This window comes from Corvus cornix, chromosome 3 (genome assembly GCF_000738735.6).
Source record: "Corvus cornix cornix isolate S_Up_H32 chromosome 3, ASM73873v5, whole genome shotgun sequence".
Classification (NCBI taxonomy): domain Eukaryota; kingdom Metazoa; phylum Chordata; class Aves; order Passeriformes; family Corvidae; genus Corvus; species Corvus cornix.
Genome location: NC_047056.1, coordinates 105,382,139 through 105,403,249, shown reverse-complemented (window position 1 = coordinate 105,403,249; position 21,111 = coordinate 105,382,139). Strand labels below are relative to the sequence as shown.

At 44.1% G+C, this 21,111-nt stretch overlaps 1 protein-coding gene across 1 annotated transcript in view; it reads left to right on the top strand.

The window, feature by feature from the left end:
• The window catches only part of LOC104685413, a 31,451-nt gene extending 10,340 nt beyond the window's left edge, over positions 1 to 21,111 (top strand). Inside the window, exons 2-11 of the mRNA XM_039569457.1 lie at positions 192 to 251; positions 1,439 to 1,529; positions 3,885 to 3,953; positions 5,780 to 5,995; positions 6,926 to 7,000; positions 8,590 to 8,688; positions 15,849 to 15,952; positions 16,635 to 16,754; positions 18,341 to 18,470; positions 18,934 to 21,111. Of these exons, the coding sequence (XP_039425391.1) occupies positions 5,920 to 5,995; positions 6,926 to 7,000; positions 8,590 to 8,688; positions 15,849 to 15,952; positions 16,635 to 16,754; positions 18,341 to 18,470; positions 18,934 to 18,989 (660 nt within the window). The 5' untranslated portion in view covers positions 192 to 251; positions 1,439 to 1,529; positions 3,885 to 3,953; positions 5,780 to 5,919 and the 3' untranslated portion in view covers positions 18,990 to 21,111. The remainder of the gene's footprint in view (positions 1 to 191; positions 252 to 1,438; positions 1,530 to 3,884; positions 3,954 to 5,779; positions 5,996 to 6,925; positions 7,001 to 8,589; positions 8,689 to 15,848; positions 15,953 to 16,634; positions 16,755 to 18,340; positions 18,471 to 18,933) is intronic.

The window sequence follows — 21,111 nt, the reverse complement described above, 5'->3', positions numbered from 1 at the left end:
ATTACTCCAGTTGGAACAAGGCCACAAATTCTAGCCCAGATTCATACAGGGGGTTACTTAGCTGTATCTTTCAGACTATTAAATGTATTATAGGGAGGTATTGAAATAAATATATTTATATTTATATTTACACATACACACACATGCATGTATATGTACTATAATGCATTTTTTTATTGTCCATCTCCTAGGTTCCAGTGAATGGCCATCTTATCACATCAGTCAACATCAGAGAGAAAAAGCTCCTCAAGGTACCAGCAAGAGTTTTAGAGTTTATGTATTGTCTTTCAAGAGACAGTTGTTTTAAGAATGCTCTTTTTTTAAGGTAATTTGTTCTTCCTGGGTTTGCTGCACTTAAGAGATGACTTAGGAATATCAGACCACGTAATTTTCTGGCACAGTCACACTGTAGTGCTTGTCACTGCCACCACAAGGGAGATGGTCTCATCATCCAAGCCCAGAAGTGGGTGCTGGGATCTCCTGTATTTCTGTTCCAGCTCCAACAGGGACATTTCCTTGGGTGTCTTTAAGGGGGCATTGAGCACTTGTACAGATGTGGAGGAAGAGGTTGATGCTTTAAAGAGCTTCCAAGTCTTTGCAGCAAGTTTTACAAGTTGCCCAGAGAAGCTGTGGCTGCCCCTTGTGTTCAAGGCCAGGCTGGACGGGGCTTTGAGCAGCCTGGTCTAGTGGAAGGTGTCCCTACCCATGGTAGGGGGTTGGAACTGAATGATCTTTCAGGTGTCTGCCAAGCCATTCTGTGATTTTGTGATTCTGAGTGAGGAGCAGCCCCCGAGCCTGTGTTTCTGGCAGGGGTTTCCCACCTTGGAAAAGTCAAGAACCACTGTGTTTAAACTAGAGCATTCAAAATTGATGGTTTAAGGTTAGCGCTCCTGTTTCATCAAGCTGTATGAAAATGGCCTCAGCTACTCCTGTGCCCTTTCAGATTAGTGTAAACTACAGATGCCTTCATTAAAAACAGGCCGTTCCATGGTTTGGGGGGCAGTGTGTGTGTGTGTGTGAGGTGTTGGGGGTTTTTATAAAGCATTGACAGGATCCTAACTCTTGATTTCAGCATTCTGGATTTTAAAGTGGGTAAATACTTTAGACTTTCCTCCTTCACAGGAAGAACATTAGGACTTAAGAACGATGAATGCAAGTCTTACTATAGAGCAGGCACCTGAATTAAAATGTGAACTTTCTAATCTAGCAGATAAGATTTGTAGGTCCAAAGCAATGGCATTTATTTGTTTGGAATTTGCAATTAAATCTGCTCAGGAAGGCTTTTGCACACACTTAAAGAATCCAGCAGTCCCCTGCTCTTTCTGAGTATCATGGGTTGCCTCCATTTTGAAACTACTGCCCTGACTTTTTTTCTTCTGGATGAAATGTAACAAATACTTGTTTTATCTTTCTGCCGTGTATCTCATGAATACTGTAGCCTAAGAAGAAGAGGAAAACCCAGTGCTTGGACAAGGAAGTGCCAAAAGATCCGCTTTCTGTGGAAAAAGACAAACTGCAAGAGGAGGAAGGTAACAAAAGATCAGATTCTTCTGTTATCTAATGCATATGACCAAATAGTAACATGGGATAAAATAATGTCAAAAGGGAGGTCTTCTCTACTATTCTAGAGTTCTGTGTTAGTAGGAAAAGCTGCCAGTTTGAGAGTTATTTCTATCACCTGCTCCTTCCTACGTGTAACTACATGGACAGGGGCTGTTGCAATCTGGTCTAATTACAGAGGAGTAAAGAGAGCTAACACTCTGAATAAAATGGGTTGAATTTTGAAAGATTTGAATATACCCAAAAATATGATTAAAACCAAACGAGGTTAGATGTTGATACCAAAAAAATTATATGTTTTATTTAACAGTAAAAAAGGCAAAGAGAAGAAGGAGAAAAGATAGAAAGAAAGAGGCGTGGGGGGGGACAGGGAGAGTGACAAAGATTAAGTAGAAACACATCACCCCTCTATGGGTTCCAACAATGTCTTGTGGCTTCCCTCCATATGGTCTTCTTGGTGGTGAGGGTCCCTCACCTAAAAGTATAGAATCCTGTTTGGGCCAGGTGGGAACACCCAGGTACCTCCCCTGAGAGGAGCAGGTTTGACACTCTCCCTTGCAACACTGTGGATTTGTTGCATCATGTGCAGCGCTCTGGTGCAGGGTCTGGGGACCCCTTTGGGGGGGAACCTTTGATGGGCCATGACACCCCCTCTGCTGTCCCTCACATGGATGTCCCATAGATGCGGCTTTCCTGGGGTGAAGGGCCCCACAGCTCAGCTGGTCTGCGCAGCAGAGGGTGGGTGTTCACTGCCCCTGACCAGAGCCTGTGCCACACGCCCACAATCTCTCCTCCTCCCTCTTTGGTGCAGGGTCTGTGCAAGCCTGGCAGCAGACAAACCTGGGGCTGTGGCCTCCACGGAAGGTGGTGGTCTGGGCCCTGCCATGGATGCTCTTCCAGATGCTTTGAACAATAGTGTCACTTTCCTTATCTCAAGTTGCCTTAGGCGTTTAACTCGCAGTTCAGGGTTTCAGTCAGGAGGCCCATCCAGGGTGGCCTTCGGTGGTGCAGCTTCATTATACACTTTTTCTGTAATGGGCGAAAGTCCTTCATAAAGATGTTTAAACCATAAACTGTAACATTTCAGTCTCTGACATAGGCCATGCGCTTTCCTGCCACACTCCCCAGGTCCTGACTGCCTACACAGGGGGGGCAAATCTGCAGGTGAGGAAGGATCTCTGAAGTGGCCAGAGGCCCAGTGGTCAGCGGGGTCCTTCTTTGTGCTCTTACCCTAATCCTGTGGCCTCCACACAGATGGAGCAGCATGTTGTTTTGCCCATGACTGAGGCTGGTAAAGGTGCTGGGGCAATTCACAGCCAACTTCTAGCACACCTGTGAGCAGAGACAAGACTTTTGTTTGCAAACAGATCTGCAGAGAAATCTGGCAGAGGCCAGCAAGGCTCAGGCAGCTAGAATTTCACTGGAAAATACATTGCATCCTGTGAGCCCCTCTCTGCCTCTCCCCACCAAGGGTTATATTGAAAACAACAAATTCTAAGCTTTTCTGGGCTTAAAAGATTACAATGTGATTAGGGTGAGAGCAAGAGAAGCCCTCACTGCTGTTGGACCAGAGTCCTTCCCGGGGCCTGTCAGGCTGCTGGGGGAGAAGGCAACACAGCAGAGGCTTTCTTCAAATGGATCTGTAGTTTTTTGAATGGCTGAGCCAGCTGAACTCCTTCATGTGTTTCTTGGGGATGCTTCATGTGTTCTTCAGGGATGCTTCAGAGAAAGGAAGTGTCTTGGTCAGCTTCAGGGGCTGTGTTTTTTCCTTCATTAACCATTTTTGCCAGCACCTCCTCTGACTTCTTGGGTCATGGAGAGCCTGGATGGAGAAAGGATGTGGACCCATGGGTGTGAGTGAATGTGTGTGTAAACCAGCTGAGTGAGAGAGGGTGCCCACATTGCAGAACAAGTCTTAGGGTAGGTTCAGGGCTAGAGGAACCCTGTAAATTGAAGCCTTATTTAATGGTTAAGATTTTCATCAACTTCTCCCCACTGTCAGACATACAAGGTGGTTGATGCTCTGCTGTGACGTCCCTCAAGGGAACGGGTGTCACATCAGGCTGACACACAGGACAGAAGAATATGCACAGTTACATGAGTCAGGACATGACAGAGAGGTTTGTGATGGGGATTTCTTATGTAATGCTTTTCTGCAGAGGATGCAAAGGCTGCACACAGGGGAGGTGCTGCACAAGATCTAATGCCTCTTTTACAGCCAGAATCAGAAACTATCAGATGGCTACTTACCTTGGTGTTAAGCAGTAAAGACAATGAAGAAAGTTCTTTAATAGCTTAAAAATTAACTTTTCTCTGTGTTGTAGGAGTTTGGCAGACCAAGATCAGCAGCCGTGAAAAGAGACACTTAAGGAAGGAAAGGCTGAAACAAAAAGGTAAATGTACAGGCTCAGTTCACACACCTGATCTGGCTGGGTTTGTTATCCCTCCTTACACCCCAGCATCTTTCTGTTTGCTCTATCTGTCATTTGGCAGCAAAATCCGTGCACTTACTGAGGCTATTTACTTAAGAAAATACAGCTTTGGGAGCTTTTACTTGGGAGCTTGCCTTTTATTCCATGCTCTCACTAAAACACACAGCATTACCCACAGGACTTTGAAAGCAGATGTCTGTTAGAGCTGAGATCTGCTAAAGGCTTGGTGTCACGTGGGCTAGTTCCGTCTGCGTGACTTGACAGAAGAAGTTTTTTGATAATGGACGTATAAAAACACATGCAATTTGCTCAAACAGGTTCTTTAGTCCACTAGACTAAAGAACTATAGCAGGAATATACTCTTACCCTAATGAGATAAAATGAAACAACACTTTGTGCTCGCTGCACATTTTTCCTCCAGGGATTTCAAGGTGTCTGCCGTGCACTTATGCCTATATACATTTCTACTAATCATGTTTATGTAATAACCACTATCTGAAAGCAGGTCATGGAATTAAGTCACTTGGAAGCATTTTCATTATCTGTGATAAAATGATCAAAATAACCTTTATTATAGTAGAGTAATTTAGAAGCTAAGGTAGGAGTTTGGATGTTGGAGAGAGGTAGCTGGATTGGGAGATGTAACCGGATACATGTGTGAGTTAGTGCACTGTCTGCAATAAGGCTCTTAAAGTGCTCTCAGATGCTCTATTAAAATTGAAGGGTAAGGGAACAGGAAATTTTAATAGAAAAATATACAGGCACCTTGGGACCACTTTATAATTTGGATTATCTAGAGTTAAATATCAAGAGTTTAGATTTTTAACTCTTGGTTTATCAAGGGTCTTTAAAGGCTAGAGGTGCTGAGGTCTCCACTTTCTCTCCAGCAAAGTGAATAGGTCCACATTTCTTTCTTCATGTAAGTTGGCCTGTTGTCATCAGTGGTGCCAGCTGCACATGCAGAACCCCACAGGGTTTAACCCTAAGGTCATGCAGGTGTTGAGGGCTTTGCTGACCCAGGAAAGGGGGCTCAGTTCACCAAGTCTCATTTGAAGTACCAGAAGTCCTTGGTGCAATCCTGCAGCCTGGGCTGTGCAGGATGCTGAACCCAGTGATCATGTTAGCATGGGCATTCACAGAGTAGTGAGATCTGATCTTCTAGGAAGAAGCCCTAACCCTGCTGAGTGCTGGTTGATGTTCCCTGCCAGGGGAGAAACAGTAGCATCAGCATTAAGGTGTATGAAGGTGGAGTTGATGTCAGCAGTGGTCTCCTCTTCACCAGAGCTCCCAAAAATGCTTTGCTATTCTGAAGGCTGGAGTCATAAAACACTTTAGAAGTCCTTTGGAACAAAAATGTTGGACATAACTGTCACTTTTAAAAATATTCATTTGCCTGGCACTGATTTCTCTAGCAGCCTTGAACTACCAACATCCAAGAGGTTTGCTTTCTTTTTCCTTGGAGGTCCAGCTGTTCTCTTTCTCTCCCTTCAATGCCCTGGGCCCCCAGCAGGACTCTGGAGGCCTTGAGCCTCCCCTCCAGGGATGGATGCCCAAGGCTGCTGTGGCGCCTTCCTTCTCACATTGGCCTTCCTTCCTGTTTTCCACTTCAGTGTCCCATCCCAGGAACTCTGCTTCACTGTCATTGTATCTGTAAATAATTTCAGTTGGAAATAGTCATAACATCTGATGGGTTTAGATCAGGCATTGTTCTGTTGTCTCTCCTGTACAAACTCTTACTTGTAATTAAAAATAATGATGATCCTGTGGTAATGTTTATTCCTGAGAAGACCCCAGCAGAGCATGCCAGGGTAGCTCGGCGGTTGAGCCAGCCTTCAACTGGGATGAGAAGGGAGCGGTGTGGCCACTCACAGAGGACACCAGTGGTGGTGGAAAAGGTGCTTTCTTTGCCAAGGTGGAGTGTGGAACCATGCTGAAAGGCTCAGGAGCCCTACGGGAAGAATCAGCACCCTCCAGGTCAGAAGACGATGTTTTCTCCAACGTAGGTGAGTGTTGACATTCCAATATTGCCGAGGGGAAACTTCACAAATTGCTGTGTCCTCGTCAGAGTGTAGCCCCATTGACATCCATCCTGCACATAGTGTTGTTCACCCCCCTTGGACCCTGGTAGCTGTCATTTATTTCCCAGCAATGTGAAAAGAGGGGTACTTACGGCAGGAATTCCTTGTGTTGTAGACTACCTGCTGGGTGCAAGTTGTTTTCTTCCCACAGATATTTAGTGTTTGTGTCCTTTACAGCCAAGGCCTTGCCCTCTGAGGATGCTCACAGAGTATGGTCAGAGTTAGGCTGCAGGGTATATCCGTGTGTTTCAAAGCAGGATAAAGCAGGGTATTCCTAAATCAAAAGCATTTGATTTTGTCTACGTTCTCAGTGATTAATTGAGCGTGGTGGCTGAATTGAATGGTATATAAGGCCACATGATGACTCACCTTCAGTAGCAGTAATCCAGTACTCTGATGATTCAGAAAATGCTCTTAAGGTTGCCCTCACATGAGTCAACTTCTCTGCTAGAGTCCTTTTCTTGAAAAGTATAGGGTTGATGAGGGAGGACATTAGTACCATTTTTACTCTAATGCTTTCAAAAGGCCAAATTCCAATACTGATCACAACTTCTGCCAGCAGTGCATAAAGGGGACATCAGTTCAGATGAGTGAGGAATTTAGGTCCAGAGAAGTGCTCTGCTGGTGTGACATGCATGCTGAAAGGCTGAGAAGGTGTACGTGGTGATGGGGCTGGGCTCTCTCTGTCCATAAAGGTGATTTCTCCTTGCTTGATTCTTACCTAGCAACAGCAGTGGATGCAGGCTTGGAGTGGAGAGAACATGGAAGGGCTGTAATGAGCTTGGGAGCATGAGGTAGAAACTGTGAACGTGATATCAGATTTTGGGTTACTGTTTGTTTGCATTTTAAATGCAGGAACATGGGATATTGCAGATGTAAAATCCTGTCCTGTGACCTTTGGGACATTGTCAGATCTCTCCAGGGATTTAGGTGAGTGGCCTCTCATTGTACTTCCATCTGAATTCTTCTACCACTTTCTTAGCTGCTTGGCTGAAAGGGGCTCACACTGATCACACAGGAGTCTTCTCCCCCGAGCCACATCTCATTAGTCACTCTCCCTTGCAGAGCTTGCTTGCATCTGCAATCCAGCACACCAGTGTTTTAGGGAGTGACATCAGAACCTTTTATTGAGTGCTTTCCAAACTTGTGTTCTCATCCGGGAATAAATAAAAAAAAATATTGCCTCCCCTGCAGATTCTTTGTTAGGTTGACTCACACAGAAGGTTTCTGTTGTGTTCTGACAACCAACAAATTCAGAGAATTTCAGACTGAGGGAGGGAGTGAATGTGCAGCTTGGAAAGGCTGCCTAGCCAGCAGCTTCCCATCCAGCACAGCGAGGGATTTTCAGCTTGAGCCTCTCCATGCGTGGCCTTGAGGATGGAGCATCTCTGTGCTTTGCATTGAGTTAAGCCTCAATTCTGGCTTTCACTTTGCATCTTTGCAACTGTCAGTCCTCACTGATTGACTCCAAGCGCCCCTGGTTCATACATTCCCTGCCTACCAGCAACTCACATTTGACTGAAAGGTTAGCTGGATGATGCGTGCAAAATCTGATCCTGAATCTCTTAGAGATGCTAAAGACAAGCATAGATACATATAGATAGACATCTGTGCACAAAACAGTGTGTGTGGTGTTAGCCAGAATGCTGAAACTAGCTTCCAAGGCCAGATAAGGCAATTAATATAATATATGCCATATTTAACCATCTATTTTCTGACACTTTGTCAGCGGATTCAAGCAGTTCCTAATCTACAAGTACTCAACAGGGAGAGATACATGTTAACATCTGCATTTATGCAGCAAAAAATCGAACTGATACACAACTGCATAAACCATAGAGTTCACTAGGTAAAAGGAAGAAAAGAAAAATCAGAGATGTGAAAAAAACCTCCTGATTTATGAAAGATGTGAAGAAAACCCTGGTCTGTTATATACAGGCCTTAGAAAGTGGCTAAGGGGAGTCATTGTGGGAGGTATGTGAATCCTACTGGTTGCTTTAGTTACTGAAAGTAATCATCAAAACAACTTTTTCTTTTTCCTCCAGCAGCACACTTACCTGTTTTCTTTCATGGAGCTATTAATTTGGTAATTATGGATTTCTGTTAGCTTGAGCCGAAGCCTTCTCACTTAAGGTAGTGGAAGTTGGAGCTGGATATTCTGGATGCAGCTTTTGTTCTGCAGGAACTACAGCTCCTTCCTTAGGTCCCCAACAGGGACATGCCAGAAGTTTACATTTCTGAATATTGTTAGTGTAGCCACTCCTGAGTGAGTTGTTTCTAATAAGTTACACATGTAGTGTCCTCATCCAGCCTTTGTGAATAAATACACTGTGATGAGAAGCATAGATTAATGTGTGGCTTAAATTACACAACATCCTGGCATTGTGACATAGCAAGCAGACAGGGGCATGATTAATTGGTTTTAATAATGTGAATATACCTATGTGATTATATTTTAGGTTTGGGATTTGGGCTTTTTTTGATTTAATTTTTTAATGAAGATGCTCTCCTATGTGTAGATAACGTGAAGAGTAAATCATCTGAGGACAGTCCTTCCAGATGCTGTTGCCATGGCAGCTCAACTTTCCTCCCAGCAGATGATGCGTGGCAGGGACAGGGTACGTCTCTTTGCCCTTTTTCTGTAGACAGACAAGTGCACTAATGCAGGAACTCTCTTCAGTCCATTCCCTAAGCCTCAGACATCAGGGTCCACTTCCCATGTGGCTCACTTGCTGGTCAGGGAGAAATCCAGTATGGTTCTGGTTTTGGGCAGGTGCCCAGAACTGCTGTGAGCTTGGTCAGGGCAGCCATTGTCCAAATGGGACCCTTGAGAAAGGCAAGAAAGTGCATTTTATTTATGTTTTTCCTTGGAAGGCAAACAAATAATGCAGTAGGTACAGTCTGTTTTGGTGCATACATGCCGGTGCAAAGTGTAATTAGATTTCCTGAGCAGCAGCAGGGAGGCTGTCTGCAGGCTCCCGTGTCCTCTCTCCAGCAGTTGCACGGCTATCAGCTGCGAGCAGATAAGCACAGGAACAGGGCAAGCACAGGGCAATCCCTCCCCACACCCTGCAGAGAGTGGGTCAGGGACTTCCTGAGCCAGAAGCAGCAGGATGGGCTCTGTGTTTCAAAAAGCCCCACGTGTTAGCAGTCAGCTCAGATTACTGAATTTGTGAAACGAGTTCAAAGTTGTGTTTGGTTTTCATAACCGAAGCACCGTGTTTCCCTCCCTCCCGCTGTTGTGTGGAAAGGTGGAGCTGAGTGGGACTTTTCCAGGCAGCCACAGCCTGGGCTCGGTGAAGTGTCTGGGGGAGAGCCATGGGAGGACAGGGTGCTTCTCGAGCTCTGTGTACCTTTGCCAAAACTTTAAATTTCCTTGGAAATGCCCTGAACCCAGATGCAGAATTCAACTCCAGTGACCTGTGGCAATCAGGATTTCAGTCTTTCTATAACTGGTAATGGTTTTTTTTTTTTAGTTTTAAAAGAAAGACAAGCATGGGTCCTGAGTGGCTCGAATAATTTGACATGAACAGTGTGGGTATTAGATGACCTTTTCTCTCAACCTTTTGGTCAGGATTGAGTGAAGTATCTGTATATACACCCCTGTTGTTGGGAGGCCTTTCCCTGCTCTTGCAGGAATGATGGCTGATGAGCTGAGCAAACCTCTTCGTGCTCTAGCTGCTCTGATTGCCTAACTGCAGGAGAACCCAGAGGGGTGGAATGCATTAAGGAGAAAAGATTGTGGTTGTCTTGCTTCTCTGCCCAGCGGTAACTGAAGCTCTGCAGCAAATGCATCATTTTGGCCGTGATTTTATAAATAGCACAGTTTGCTTTAAAAAGAATAAAAACTAAACCCCCAACCCTCAGCATTCCCTTCCCTTGGTGCTGTGTTTCTTTACCCCTGCGTTGCTGCAAAGGGTTCCTGGCCCCTTCCAACTTTGGAGCCCGTCGTGCCCACGTGGGATGGAGGGAGGCAGTGTGGGCAGCTCTTCAGCAGCGTTCCCTTGCACTGCACTTAGCACATGTCAGACTTGGCACACTCTGGGCTTGATCTGCAGTTGCAGACAGGGCTCTGCTTTTGGAGTTCCATATCTGCCTGAGAGTAGAACTATGGGAGCAAGCTCAGCAGCTTCCTTCTGCAAATATCAGAGCAGAAGTTTTTGGAGGATTCTGTCTGTCTTACAGCTTGCTTTTTTGTCCTGGTTTTTTTTTTTTTGCCTTTGAATCATCAGCCTTGATATTGATGCAGGGGAGAGCCATGTCATGAACATGTATTCCCTGAATTTAGATGAGGTAATGGCTGGCATTAAGGTCAGCGCTGCAGGCAAAATGAGCTCTTAGACTGTTAAACATGGCCTATTAGCTCTTGCAGGCTTGGGAACTAAAAAAAAAAAATACCATTCATAGCCTAAATATGAGCTGGGGTCATTTTATCAAATCCAGAGCAGTACATGTAATGTACTCCCCTCTTTGTTCTGTGCCAGGCTGGTACAACCGAAGGAGCTGCATGCTGGCCTCCTGCCTCTGCCCCTGCTGCTGGAGCTGCCTTGGCTGGCTCCCTGCCTCACATGGGGTTATCTTTTGTGAAGTACCAACAATAATAACACCCGCACTTACAAAAGCCTTGAGGCGTGAGTGTTGGCACAACTGAAAGCATATATACATAGAGGGAGAGAGGGAGTTAGTGGTAAAGGGAACTGGGCAGTCACTTTTGGAATATTTAAAAGTCTATCAGTCTGGCTGGTTTCCAAATAACGCACTGCTGTGTTGACATTCACTAATGATACATGCTGCTCATGGTTAATTCTTAATTATTGTCATATCTGGAGTTCTGTGTCCATTTCTGGGCTCCCCAGTACAAGCCAGTCAGCGATATACTGGAGCAGGTCCAGCCATGCCTGTGTATGAGCATAGGGTTGTTGCATATGGTCAGCCCAGACAGTGGGGAAGAGGCAATGGATAAGAAGTGAATTTCCACTTATCCATAAGTGAAAGCTTTTTTTTTATGGTGAGAGTGGTCAGGCAACAGAACTGTTTGCCCACAAAGTCTGCAGACTTTCCACCCTTCAAAATATTCAAAACCCTGATTGCTACATTCCTGAGAAACCTGCTGTAGCTGAGCCGTCTGTAAGGTGTGGGGTGGGACTAGACAATCTCCAGAGGCCTCTTCCAACCTCATTGATTCTGAAATTCTCATTCTGTCATCAGTTATTGTCTCTGCATATTCAAACAATTAGTCCGTAGCAATCTAAGCCTTTGTCAGCTGGGGGCATTCAGTGTCCTGGAGTTGAAGCCACATGGTCAGCACTGATGGCTGCTGTCCCATTAGTCCCTGTCCTCACCAGCAGGCTGAGGTGGCCAGGACTCTTCCACGAGGGAAGGGGGCCCCAAAGTTTTTCATCATCATTTTTCCCTGCTCATCATTAGTGTTTACCCACCTTTCATTCCTGTCACAAAGAGAAAGAAAGGGGGGTGAACCTCTTCTGGTCCTGGCATAATTCACTTTATGTTTGAGCCCGGAAAATGCTCTGCTTTTGCCAGGCACCTTTCCTGCTTCTTCTGCAGGGTTGTTCTTGATCCTCCTGCCTCTGCCTTGGAAGCTTTACTTGCATGTGTTTCCCAGTACTCCCTTTATATACCTATGCCACATATCCGCCACTGCCCGTTTGGTGACATTTATATACTTCAGCTTTGCTGTCCCACAGAATGCATCTCAAGCTGTGGCTGGTTTTGCTGTTATAAAACATGTAACCCACACAGTGAGGCCGGCTGGGCTGTTTTAGGGCACTTGTACCTGGTTCTAAGGCAAGGGAATACTAATTTTATCCCATGCATCTGCTTCCAAGTGAAGTGGACCTGCGCTTTGGCAATAGCACAGTGTAATCTCAGAAATCCCACATGCTGCTTTGCAAATGCAACGTCTCATGACCATGAGAGTCACTTTTTACCTGTGTTTTGGCGTCTTCCCAATGAGTCCTTCTTGACTGCCAATGCAAATTTTCTCCAGAACCTTAAAAAAACTCCCATGTCTCCTGATCCTATGTCTCCTGACTCCCAACCTTCCTTCTGTTCCAGGGTTAAAATCAATTTTAATTCCTTTGTTTTATGGGAATCAGTAGCTTTTATCCATTAAAAGAAGTCTTCAGTCTGGGGTTTATTTGCTATTTTGCCTCTACTGAGTTATGCTGAAGGAAGGTGCAAAATAAGGGATTCCTTCACCCAGCTATTGGTGGCAATAATTTTGACCTGTAACACAGAAATGCAAGCTTTAGACTGGAAATTTTCGACCCATTTCAACTGGATGTATTACACTTGGTCTACAAGTGATGACTTGGCAAGGATTTGGGTGTATGTTCATTACTCAGTCAACTGCCCTTTGCAAAGGGATGGGTTTTCTACAGCAGCCACAGAAAAGCTCAATGCCATGGACAATATGCAACCTCCTGAGAGGTTTGCCCTGCCAGATGAACCTCCCTTAGGTTTCTGCTGCCCATATTGAGGGACAGCATGCCAAGAGAGATACTGGTAGATAGAAACCAAATGTACAACTCTGGATTAGAAAATTTTTAATCCCCTTCTCGGTGACACAGACTGAGTTTTTCTGCAGTACTTTCCAGTTTCGTTTTCCAGGCCAGATAATTAGGTTCAGCCTGTACTCCACCCTATCTATCAGCAGGCACAGGGAACTTGCTGACTGTCCCCTTTGACCAGATCCTGCTGCTGTGGGGCCCTGTTTGCCTGCTCCCCAACAGCCCCCAGGGTGCAGCCATCTGCTCCTCCTCATTACACAGGAGAGAGATTGGAGACCAGGGGCATTTAGGTAGTTGGTGCTGGGATGGACTTTCTGCCTGCAGAGCTGCTGGCAGCCTCCCCAGTTTCTGAAGACACCTTCAATGTTGGGCCTTTCAGGATCTAAAAGTGTTTTCATTTCATGGGGTACATGGAAACTACCTTGGCCTTGAAATGCACACTGCAAATGTTTGCTGCCAACAGAAAAGTACAGATGTGTCTGGGTGGAGTTTGCTGGAGGACTGAGGTGGCTTGCAAGCAAGAACTTAGTGGGAAAATGACATTTAACAGCATTGCTTTTGTCAAAATGAACAGAAGGAATTGCCAAGATGTTGGTCTGTACTGGTGCTGAGAGAGATATCACCTCTGTCAGGGATATCACCTCTGTCAGGGCTAAACACACATGGGGAATAGGGGGATGTGCTGCTGCATGGTACATTCCTTTTAGTGTTTATGTTCACAGAAACTTCTGATCAGTTTTAGCCTGTGAGAGGCTTGATGACCCAAGGAGAATCAGTTGCTGATTTAAAAATACTAGAGAGCATTCAAAGTTTAACGACACTGTGGGAGATGTCACTGTAGAAGAGAAATATGCTACACAAGAGAAGAGATTTTAAGACAGAGCTTTGGGAAAAGTACATTTAATCTGATTTCCCCATCAAATCCAGCAAATTATAAAGAATCTTATACCTCCCTTAACTTTAGTCTGAGTTGATTTTTAACACCCCTGGGACACAATGCTTTGCAAAGAGTAATTCTGAGATGAGGCAGAGTCACCTCTGTTTAGCTGTTTCATGCCCACATGTGATAAGGATGAAGCATTAATGTAAGCCCATTGCAAGCAGTTTGCCATCAAAACTATTTTCATGTTTAGAAGTGTACAGACAAATGCACTTTTTGAGATATCAGAAGTTAAAAAGGTGAAAACAACAGTTGTGGCTTTCCATTTGTTAAGCTATGGTCTGTTTTGCTTGCACACCCACAAGAGCATCCATCAGCAGAGCTGCTGCCTTGCATCTCAGGAGATTGAATTCTGTTTTGGACTGGAATTTTATCGGGGAATGCATTCAAAATTAGCTGTTCCTTTCCCTTTTGAAGAAGGAAAGACATTGTCTATATAGAGGGCATGGATTTTAAACTGAGAAACTTAAACAATGTTTATAATCATGTTTATTACATTTGGCAGTAAACTGGTCAGAGCAACATTCTGGAAAGAGTTTTCTTTTATCATTCCCAGCATGCTTTTGGTTTTGGCCCTGCTTCAAGTAGAAGTTTTTCCATCCAGCTTGGAATTTTTTTTTTTTTAAGAGAAGTAATCAGCCAAGAGTTATTATTATATGTTATGTTTTTAAAGTCTTTCTTCCTGCTAGGATAAGACTTAAGATTGTTACATTCAAATTGTTAAAAAGTAATCAAGTAGTCCTTTCAACATCTTATGCCGATTTATCTGCTTTTTTGCGCCTCATTCAGTTTGGGTGAAGGAATTAAACTGGTCTGTTTTGCCTTCTTGCCTGAGCACAGTTTGCCAGTGCTGTGAGGAGAGGCAGCTGAGGGCTTGCAGCCAGATTTTCAAAGGTACCAGATGCTGAAAGATAGAGAAAACTAAAAGATTTTGAAAAGCTTTTTGCCCAGCTCCCATGAAATGATCAGAATTGATGCTGGGTAGGTGATACCTATTTCGTGCCTATTTAGAGTTGCATCTTAGGGAGGTTTGGAAAACAGTGCTGGGATGGTGCTATTCTGGCTTACATTCAAGAAAAGAAAATAGAAAAGCATGGTGAAAGTTGAGAATGTACTTGGTTCTATTTTTTGTAAGAAAGAAAACACCAATGAGAGCAATAACAAATGCACAAATCCTTTGCTAATATTACTCTTCCTTACAAATAATCGCCCAGAGGATGGTGTGTTGCAGTGAATGGAAGAGCCTGCTGTGTCTGCCAGTGTGTGGGAACCCAGAATGCAGAGAATATTTCTCTGCCTGTTTTGAAGACTTTTACCCCCCTGAACAACACTGGTTTTGGCCTTTGTCCATGGGAAAATTTGCCTAGCCTCTGGGAAGAATTTGAATCTACAATGGTGTGAATTAGGTGATAGAATAGTATGTGAGATTATCACAGGGTGAAAAATTTAGAGTTTTTAGGTCTATTTGCATAGTAAATAGGTAAAAGTAGAAAACCTCAAAATGGAGGATAAGTTGTAGTTAAAACCTTCTTTCTCCTTCTTCACTAACTCCATATTTTGCAGCAATAGTGGTCTGGGATGATTGGATACAAAATTCCACAGTTTCTGTCTACGTGATTTAGGAACTTGTTGAACATTGGTAAAAAAGTGAAAATATCTTGCGTTTTAAGTCTTCATTGGGTAATTTACCTTAAAAAGGCTGTGAAATCTTGGTAAGTTGTCTTCTTGCTGCATTCTCTGCTCTGTGCTATGTCTGGCCATGGCAGTGGCTTGTACGCCTTAGATAAGAATTAATAAACACCTATCTGGAGACTGAGAAGCATGAAGTCCCATTCGACTCCTTTTTTCTCCTGGCGTCTCCCCCATCAGGGAAGACAACAATTAATAACGTGGACATTGTTACCAGTGTTTTCTGGATATGCCTCAATCCTTCTCCATAAAATTAAAAGGAGATGTTTGACAAGATACACTATTAGTTCTGTAAAGCTTGCTTTCTTGAAGTGCAGGCTGGAAGGGCTTTTGTTTCTGTATGTGCTTTTCTGCCCTTCTTCAATTTTTCTCCTGTCCTGAAGAGTGCAGTCACTAATTGTGAATTGGCAGTCAATGTATACATCTTAATACATTTTTAAAATAAATTTGTAAATGTTTTAATGCATTTAAGATGTGCACACATGCACATCCAGACATCACACGGTCAAGCAGGAAGACGACGAGCAGGAAGGTATTTTTGCAGCATTTGTGCTACTCATGTGAGGCTGGAAAGTAGTATGGATTTGAACATAACTCATTTGTCTGCTTGCCCTAATAGGTGACCCTTCAGTGATTGATCTGGACTCTGACTGGAAGGCTCCCACGGAAGAGTGGGGAAACTGGACTGGAGATGAGGAGCATCAGAAGAGGGATGAGAAGAAGGTGAGGAGAGTGGCGTTGATGGCCAAGGGAGACCTGCTCCACTGGGGTCAGACTCATCCAGGCTGGGGTCTCCAGCCCTGGAGCCAGGTTCCTTTGGTTGTGGGGGCCTTCTCATGACAGGAGGAAGTGCCTGGCATGGTCACTGCCTGATCTGTGTGAGATAGCGGGAGCTGGGGGACACACTTGCAGGATGCATGAGATGGCTTGGGGAGAGTTGGCTGGTTCTGAGAGTTCATCATCCAGGTGGTATTGCTGTCCTAAGCAGCAAATCCTGGCTGTTTGCACCCTACTGCTGCTGACCTTCTCAAATAACCAGGCCTTAAAAGAGGTGTGGAGTCAAGAGCTGACAGAGCCTTCACAGCATCTTGGGCAGGCGGGACATATTTAAGTTTGCTGATAAGACGGTTTGGTGACAGTGATACAGTGGTATCTTGGGTGGAGATGTAGAAGCAGAAGTCTTGCTGTTTAAATGCTTTCTGGAAGCCCAGGGAAATATTCCCCTCAGGCAGGAGTGGGAAGAGCATGCTGAGCTTTTTGCAAAGAGCTGAGGTGTGCACCTTATCCAGAGAGACAGCCCTGTTTGTACACTGTTAGCACACACTCCTGGAGGTAATCAGTCTTCCTGAAAAAAACAAAATTAGCTGTCCCAGGACTCGTCTTACAAAATCTCTGATGCTTTCAGGATTTGCCAAAAGGCAAAGCAGGCATCCGTTTCTGCCTTTCTGGGCTCGAAAGCAAAACACAGCGGAAGAAGAAGAAAATGGAAGTGAAGGAAGCAAGGGGCGGAGCTGGACTGAGGCATGTGAGTATTTTGTATTTCAAGAGTAATGTTTGGTTTTCCACAAGCAGAGGGGTATTCTTCTCTGTTAGGATGACCTAAGGGAGACTTTTCTTCCTCTGTCTTCTGGCTTTCTCTTCTCTTTTCTCCCCATGAAAAGAAGTTATGAGTACAGTGAACAGTGGAGTTTTGCAACATGGTATTCTCTAACATATTTTCACAACACTTTGATGTTGCAGTACAGAATGTTGTGCACTAAACTTGGAATGCATCTGCCTAAACAATTTTTCGTCCATGATTAAAGCCAGATGCACTCTAAATTTAATGTACAATTGGCCTGTGTTTCATCTATAGCTGAAGGTCACCCAGAGATATTAACAGTAATGAGAAGGTGGTTCCCAAAAGTCAGTGAAGATAAAACGAGGCCACTGTTATACCAGTAAAAAGCCTATTGAGAGAAAAATGTCTCAGAGTGCAACAGAGGAAGGCTGTAGACAATGTCAGTTCAGTTGGGATGGGAAGTGCAAAGGAACAGAGTGTTTACTGGGTTTTGGACTAGTCCTCGCCTGTGATGTCCTTGGCGCTCAGTTAAATGAGAAATGGGGAGGGACCTCCCAAAATATCCAAATTGTATTTCATTCACTTGTCACAGAATATGTTTTTCTGGACATGTATAGCTACTTTTTTCTTTCCCCTTTTCCCTTCCCTCCCCTCCCCTTCCCCCCTCCCCTCCGCTTTCCTTCCTCTCCCCTTCCTCTCCCCTTCCCTTCCCCTCCCCTCCCCTTCCCCTCCCCTTCCCTTTTTTTTTTTTTAATAATTTGTCTTCCCCTCACACCCACTGTGGTCTCTTATGATCCTTGGGACAATTTTGCTCCCGGATCTCCTGATGCTCCCATTTTAAGGGAAATGTTTTAACTACCTCACTGACCACAATCCACATAATCATTAAGATATCCTATCAGTTCCCAGAGTGCTGTCACGCCACTCTCTTGCACAACCAATTAGTTGGTTTAGCTTTGTAGGTACCTTAATGAATAATCTTAACAGTGCTGTTCAGACTCCTCAGGACAGCATTGCTTCTTCTGACATGTTTATGATGGGCCAGAAGAAGCTCATGTTGCATGTCAGCCCCAAATGCTGGTGTCTGGTGCCCCAAATGCTGCTGTGCATGCTCGTCCTTCAGATGGACATAAAAAATGAAATTACTTGTGAAGCCAGATCCACAAAGTTGCTCATCACACTCCTTGTGCTACCTCCAGTCTTTCTGTGGACTCTAGTCACTTTTAGCAGTCACTGGGTGCATCTTACTCTTCAGTGTCACTATACAATGACAGTACTTTCATCTCAGTATTTCTTGCTGTTCCTCTGTTCACTGGGGGAAGCAAGGGGAAAAATGGTAATGAAAGATAATTTCAACACTTTAATCCCCTCTAAAACAAATAAATAAGAGGTAGGTAGATAACATGGCAAAATATTCTAATCATGTAAAAATTAATTTGTCCTGCAGTTCCTTTAAATGCCCCACAATAATGACATTTTCTCTCATATTTTGTAATTGCCTATGCTTTGTTTAATTCATATGCTTAGTGAAGCACATTGTTTCAATTAAGCCCCAGCAAGGTTTGCAAACAAGAATGGAAGAAGGCCCAAGGGACTTGATATCTACAAAACATAGCAGTGATGCAGTTGGTGCTTCCTTCAAAAAATCCTTGGACATTGCTAATAATTCACCCAATAATGGTAAGTGATTGCACATCGGATGAATTTTCAGAAGAATGTGTAATCTGAGAAGTGTTCACCAATGCATATTTAAGTGAATATGTGAAATGCTTCTCCTTTAGCTGCATGTGTTAATTCTTTGAGAGGCTCTGTATTACTTCAGAGGCTTTTCTGTGACAAATACCTATTCCTGCTCCTCTTGGAGTTACTGAACAAAAAAAAAAGCTACTATTGCATTAAGTGACAATAATTTTTGCACAGCACTTTTCAACATGAAACAGAAGCAAATATGAGTGATCCAGAGCCCACTGAAAACATTCAGAGTTCTCCCCGTGACTTTGAATTACCCTTGAAAGTAGGTGGCCCTTGTAAAACACATCTAAGAACCCTTAAATTTCCTTCATCTGGCAAAAAGCCAACAGTTCTCAGGGATGCAATTGCATGTGGAAGGTTTGTGCACTGGCCCCTGTTGTTTGTATGGCAGGTGTACCTGGAAAAAAGGAGAGGAGGAAGAGGAAGAAAATGAAGAAAGAGACTTGAGGGAGCTGTGTAGCTGCCAGAGTGCCAACCCGATGGGGCAGACATGCCGATGAGCTGCAAGGATTCTGCTTTCTGCGATGCTGCTGAGCCCCAGGCAAAGAGAGGCTCCGGGAGACCTCCCAGTGAGAGGAAGAGGAGAAGAGGAGCAGTGAGCCAGAAAGCGTGAGTGTGTGAGAGAGGAGAGAGGGAGCAGGCTGTGCACAGGAGGTGGTTTTGAAACAGAGTGGCTGTTCATTGCAAGCTGCTGCCCTTGATCAAAAGCTGCTGAATGGGGTTTGACTGGTTGCATAAAGTCCTTTCAGTTTTTTGCTGTCATGTTGTTCGTCAACTTGTAGTGTTCTATGCCATTGTAGAAATAGTTGGGCTATACCTGACTGTGATTGTACTTTGGTCCCATGGAGGATCCACCAGCTAGTCTGGTCTCCTCTAGCATTTTTGCAGAGGTGCTCATCGACAGGCTAGTAATGTACAAAAGGAAGCACTGTTCAGAGACAGAGGGAGAATAACATGGATCATTCTCCAACCTCCTTTTTTAAATCCTTGGTGGCTGCTACTGTCAGCTACATTGCCATATTTATCCTTTTTACCCCACATCAGACTAGTTCGCTCCTCAAGGAATATTTCTAAAGGAGGTTTTAAACTTATTTGGAAAGATGATCTAAACACTTTTTCTCCCTGAATTTCATGGTGGGCTAAAGTTTAAAGTCTGTATGTCCAAAGCATGTAGCATTTGTACTTATAGTAGACTGAGGTAAATTTTTAAAGTCATTTTTCTTAATCTGATGTTTGGAAGTTTTTATCATTTTGTCACTTGAATATTCTAATATAAACTAAATTTGTGAATGAAGTTTTTAAAAATGTCCGTTTAGTATTTATTGAAGAGTGTGTATTTCTCCTTGTCAGAGGGCTCATAGTATGGAGAAGAGAATGTGTTACAATTGAATACTATGGTTTATAAACAATGCTGAACTGACACCACGAAAAGCAGAAGCCCTTTATCCCCAGAGGAGCTGCAGCTTTGGTGGTAGCTGGGGGGTTTTCTTCAGATGGTCCTGAGACTATGCCTGACCCATCCCAGAAGTGCTGCCTTGAAGGATGAGATAGTGTTTCTCAAATCTCCATCTGCATTTGTGCCTTTGGAGATGGTGTGGGAAGGTTACCAATGCATGTTAAATGTGTGCACATTTGTAGGCTTTGGGCTGATGCTGTGAAACTCCTTTTGCTAGGACCGTGTATAACCAGGGATGTCCGTGGTTTTACACTGCCACAGCTGCACTCCTGTTTGTATCACGGAGCCAGAGGAGAGCTCTGTGCTTCTGCCATTGCATCCCCGATCCCTGATCCTGGCTTGTCTGAGCTTTACCTGCAGCTCAACACTTTTCCCTGATGGCTGTCATCTGTTGCATAGCTGTCAAAGCAGCTGTACCCTTCAGAGAAGCAATTAACTGCAGCAATCTATTTGTGTTTAGAGTTTAGCTACTATATGTTGAAGGGCAGTTCTCTTGTACTGTGATTTTTGGGGTAGTCAGCTGTACTGTGTGCCCTGAAATTTAGCACAGCAGGGTTATTTCAGACAGGCAGGCGAGGAGTAATCATAACTGATGCCACTTAGCAGGCCACTGCCTAGAATCTGCACATCTTGGTGTTTGTGTCTCAGTGTAGGCGAAATATTGGCAGTTTATGAATGGACTGAATAGACCAAAGAGCTTTTATCTGCAAAGTAACTGGTTTGGAGCAGATGCGTAACAAGAAAATACATGGCCTCACTGGAGGAACAGGTACAGCAAGTTCAAGGATTTAGAAGATGTGCTAATGAGTACGTGGGTAATGAGCAAAGTTCTGCTATCTCTGAAGCCAATGGAAAACATTCGTTGACCTCATTGGGGCCAGGATGTTGCCCACGGTCTTTGCTTAGCATTGAAGATAACCTCTGTCATCCAAACAAGAAAGAAAAAAAGAGAAGCTCACAAGATTGGTGGACTACAGATTTCTTCTGCTTTTTTCTCTATATCTGCTTGTTAACTTTTTGATGTCTTTGTAATTATGCTTTATTTCAACATTTTTCAGTATTTCAAATGTCACTGTTTTTATAATAAAAAATTAAAACTTGTCCAAAGCCCAA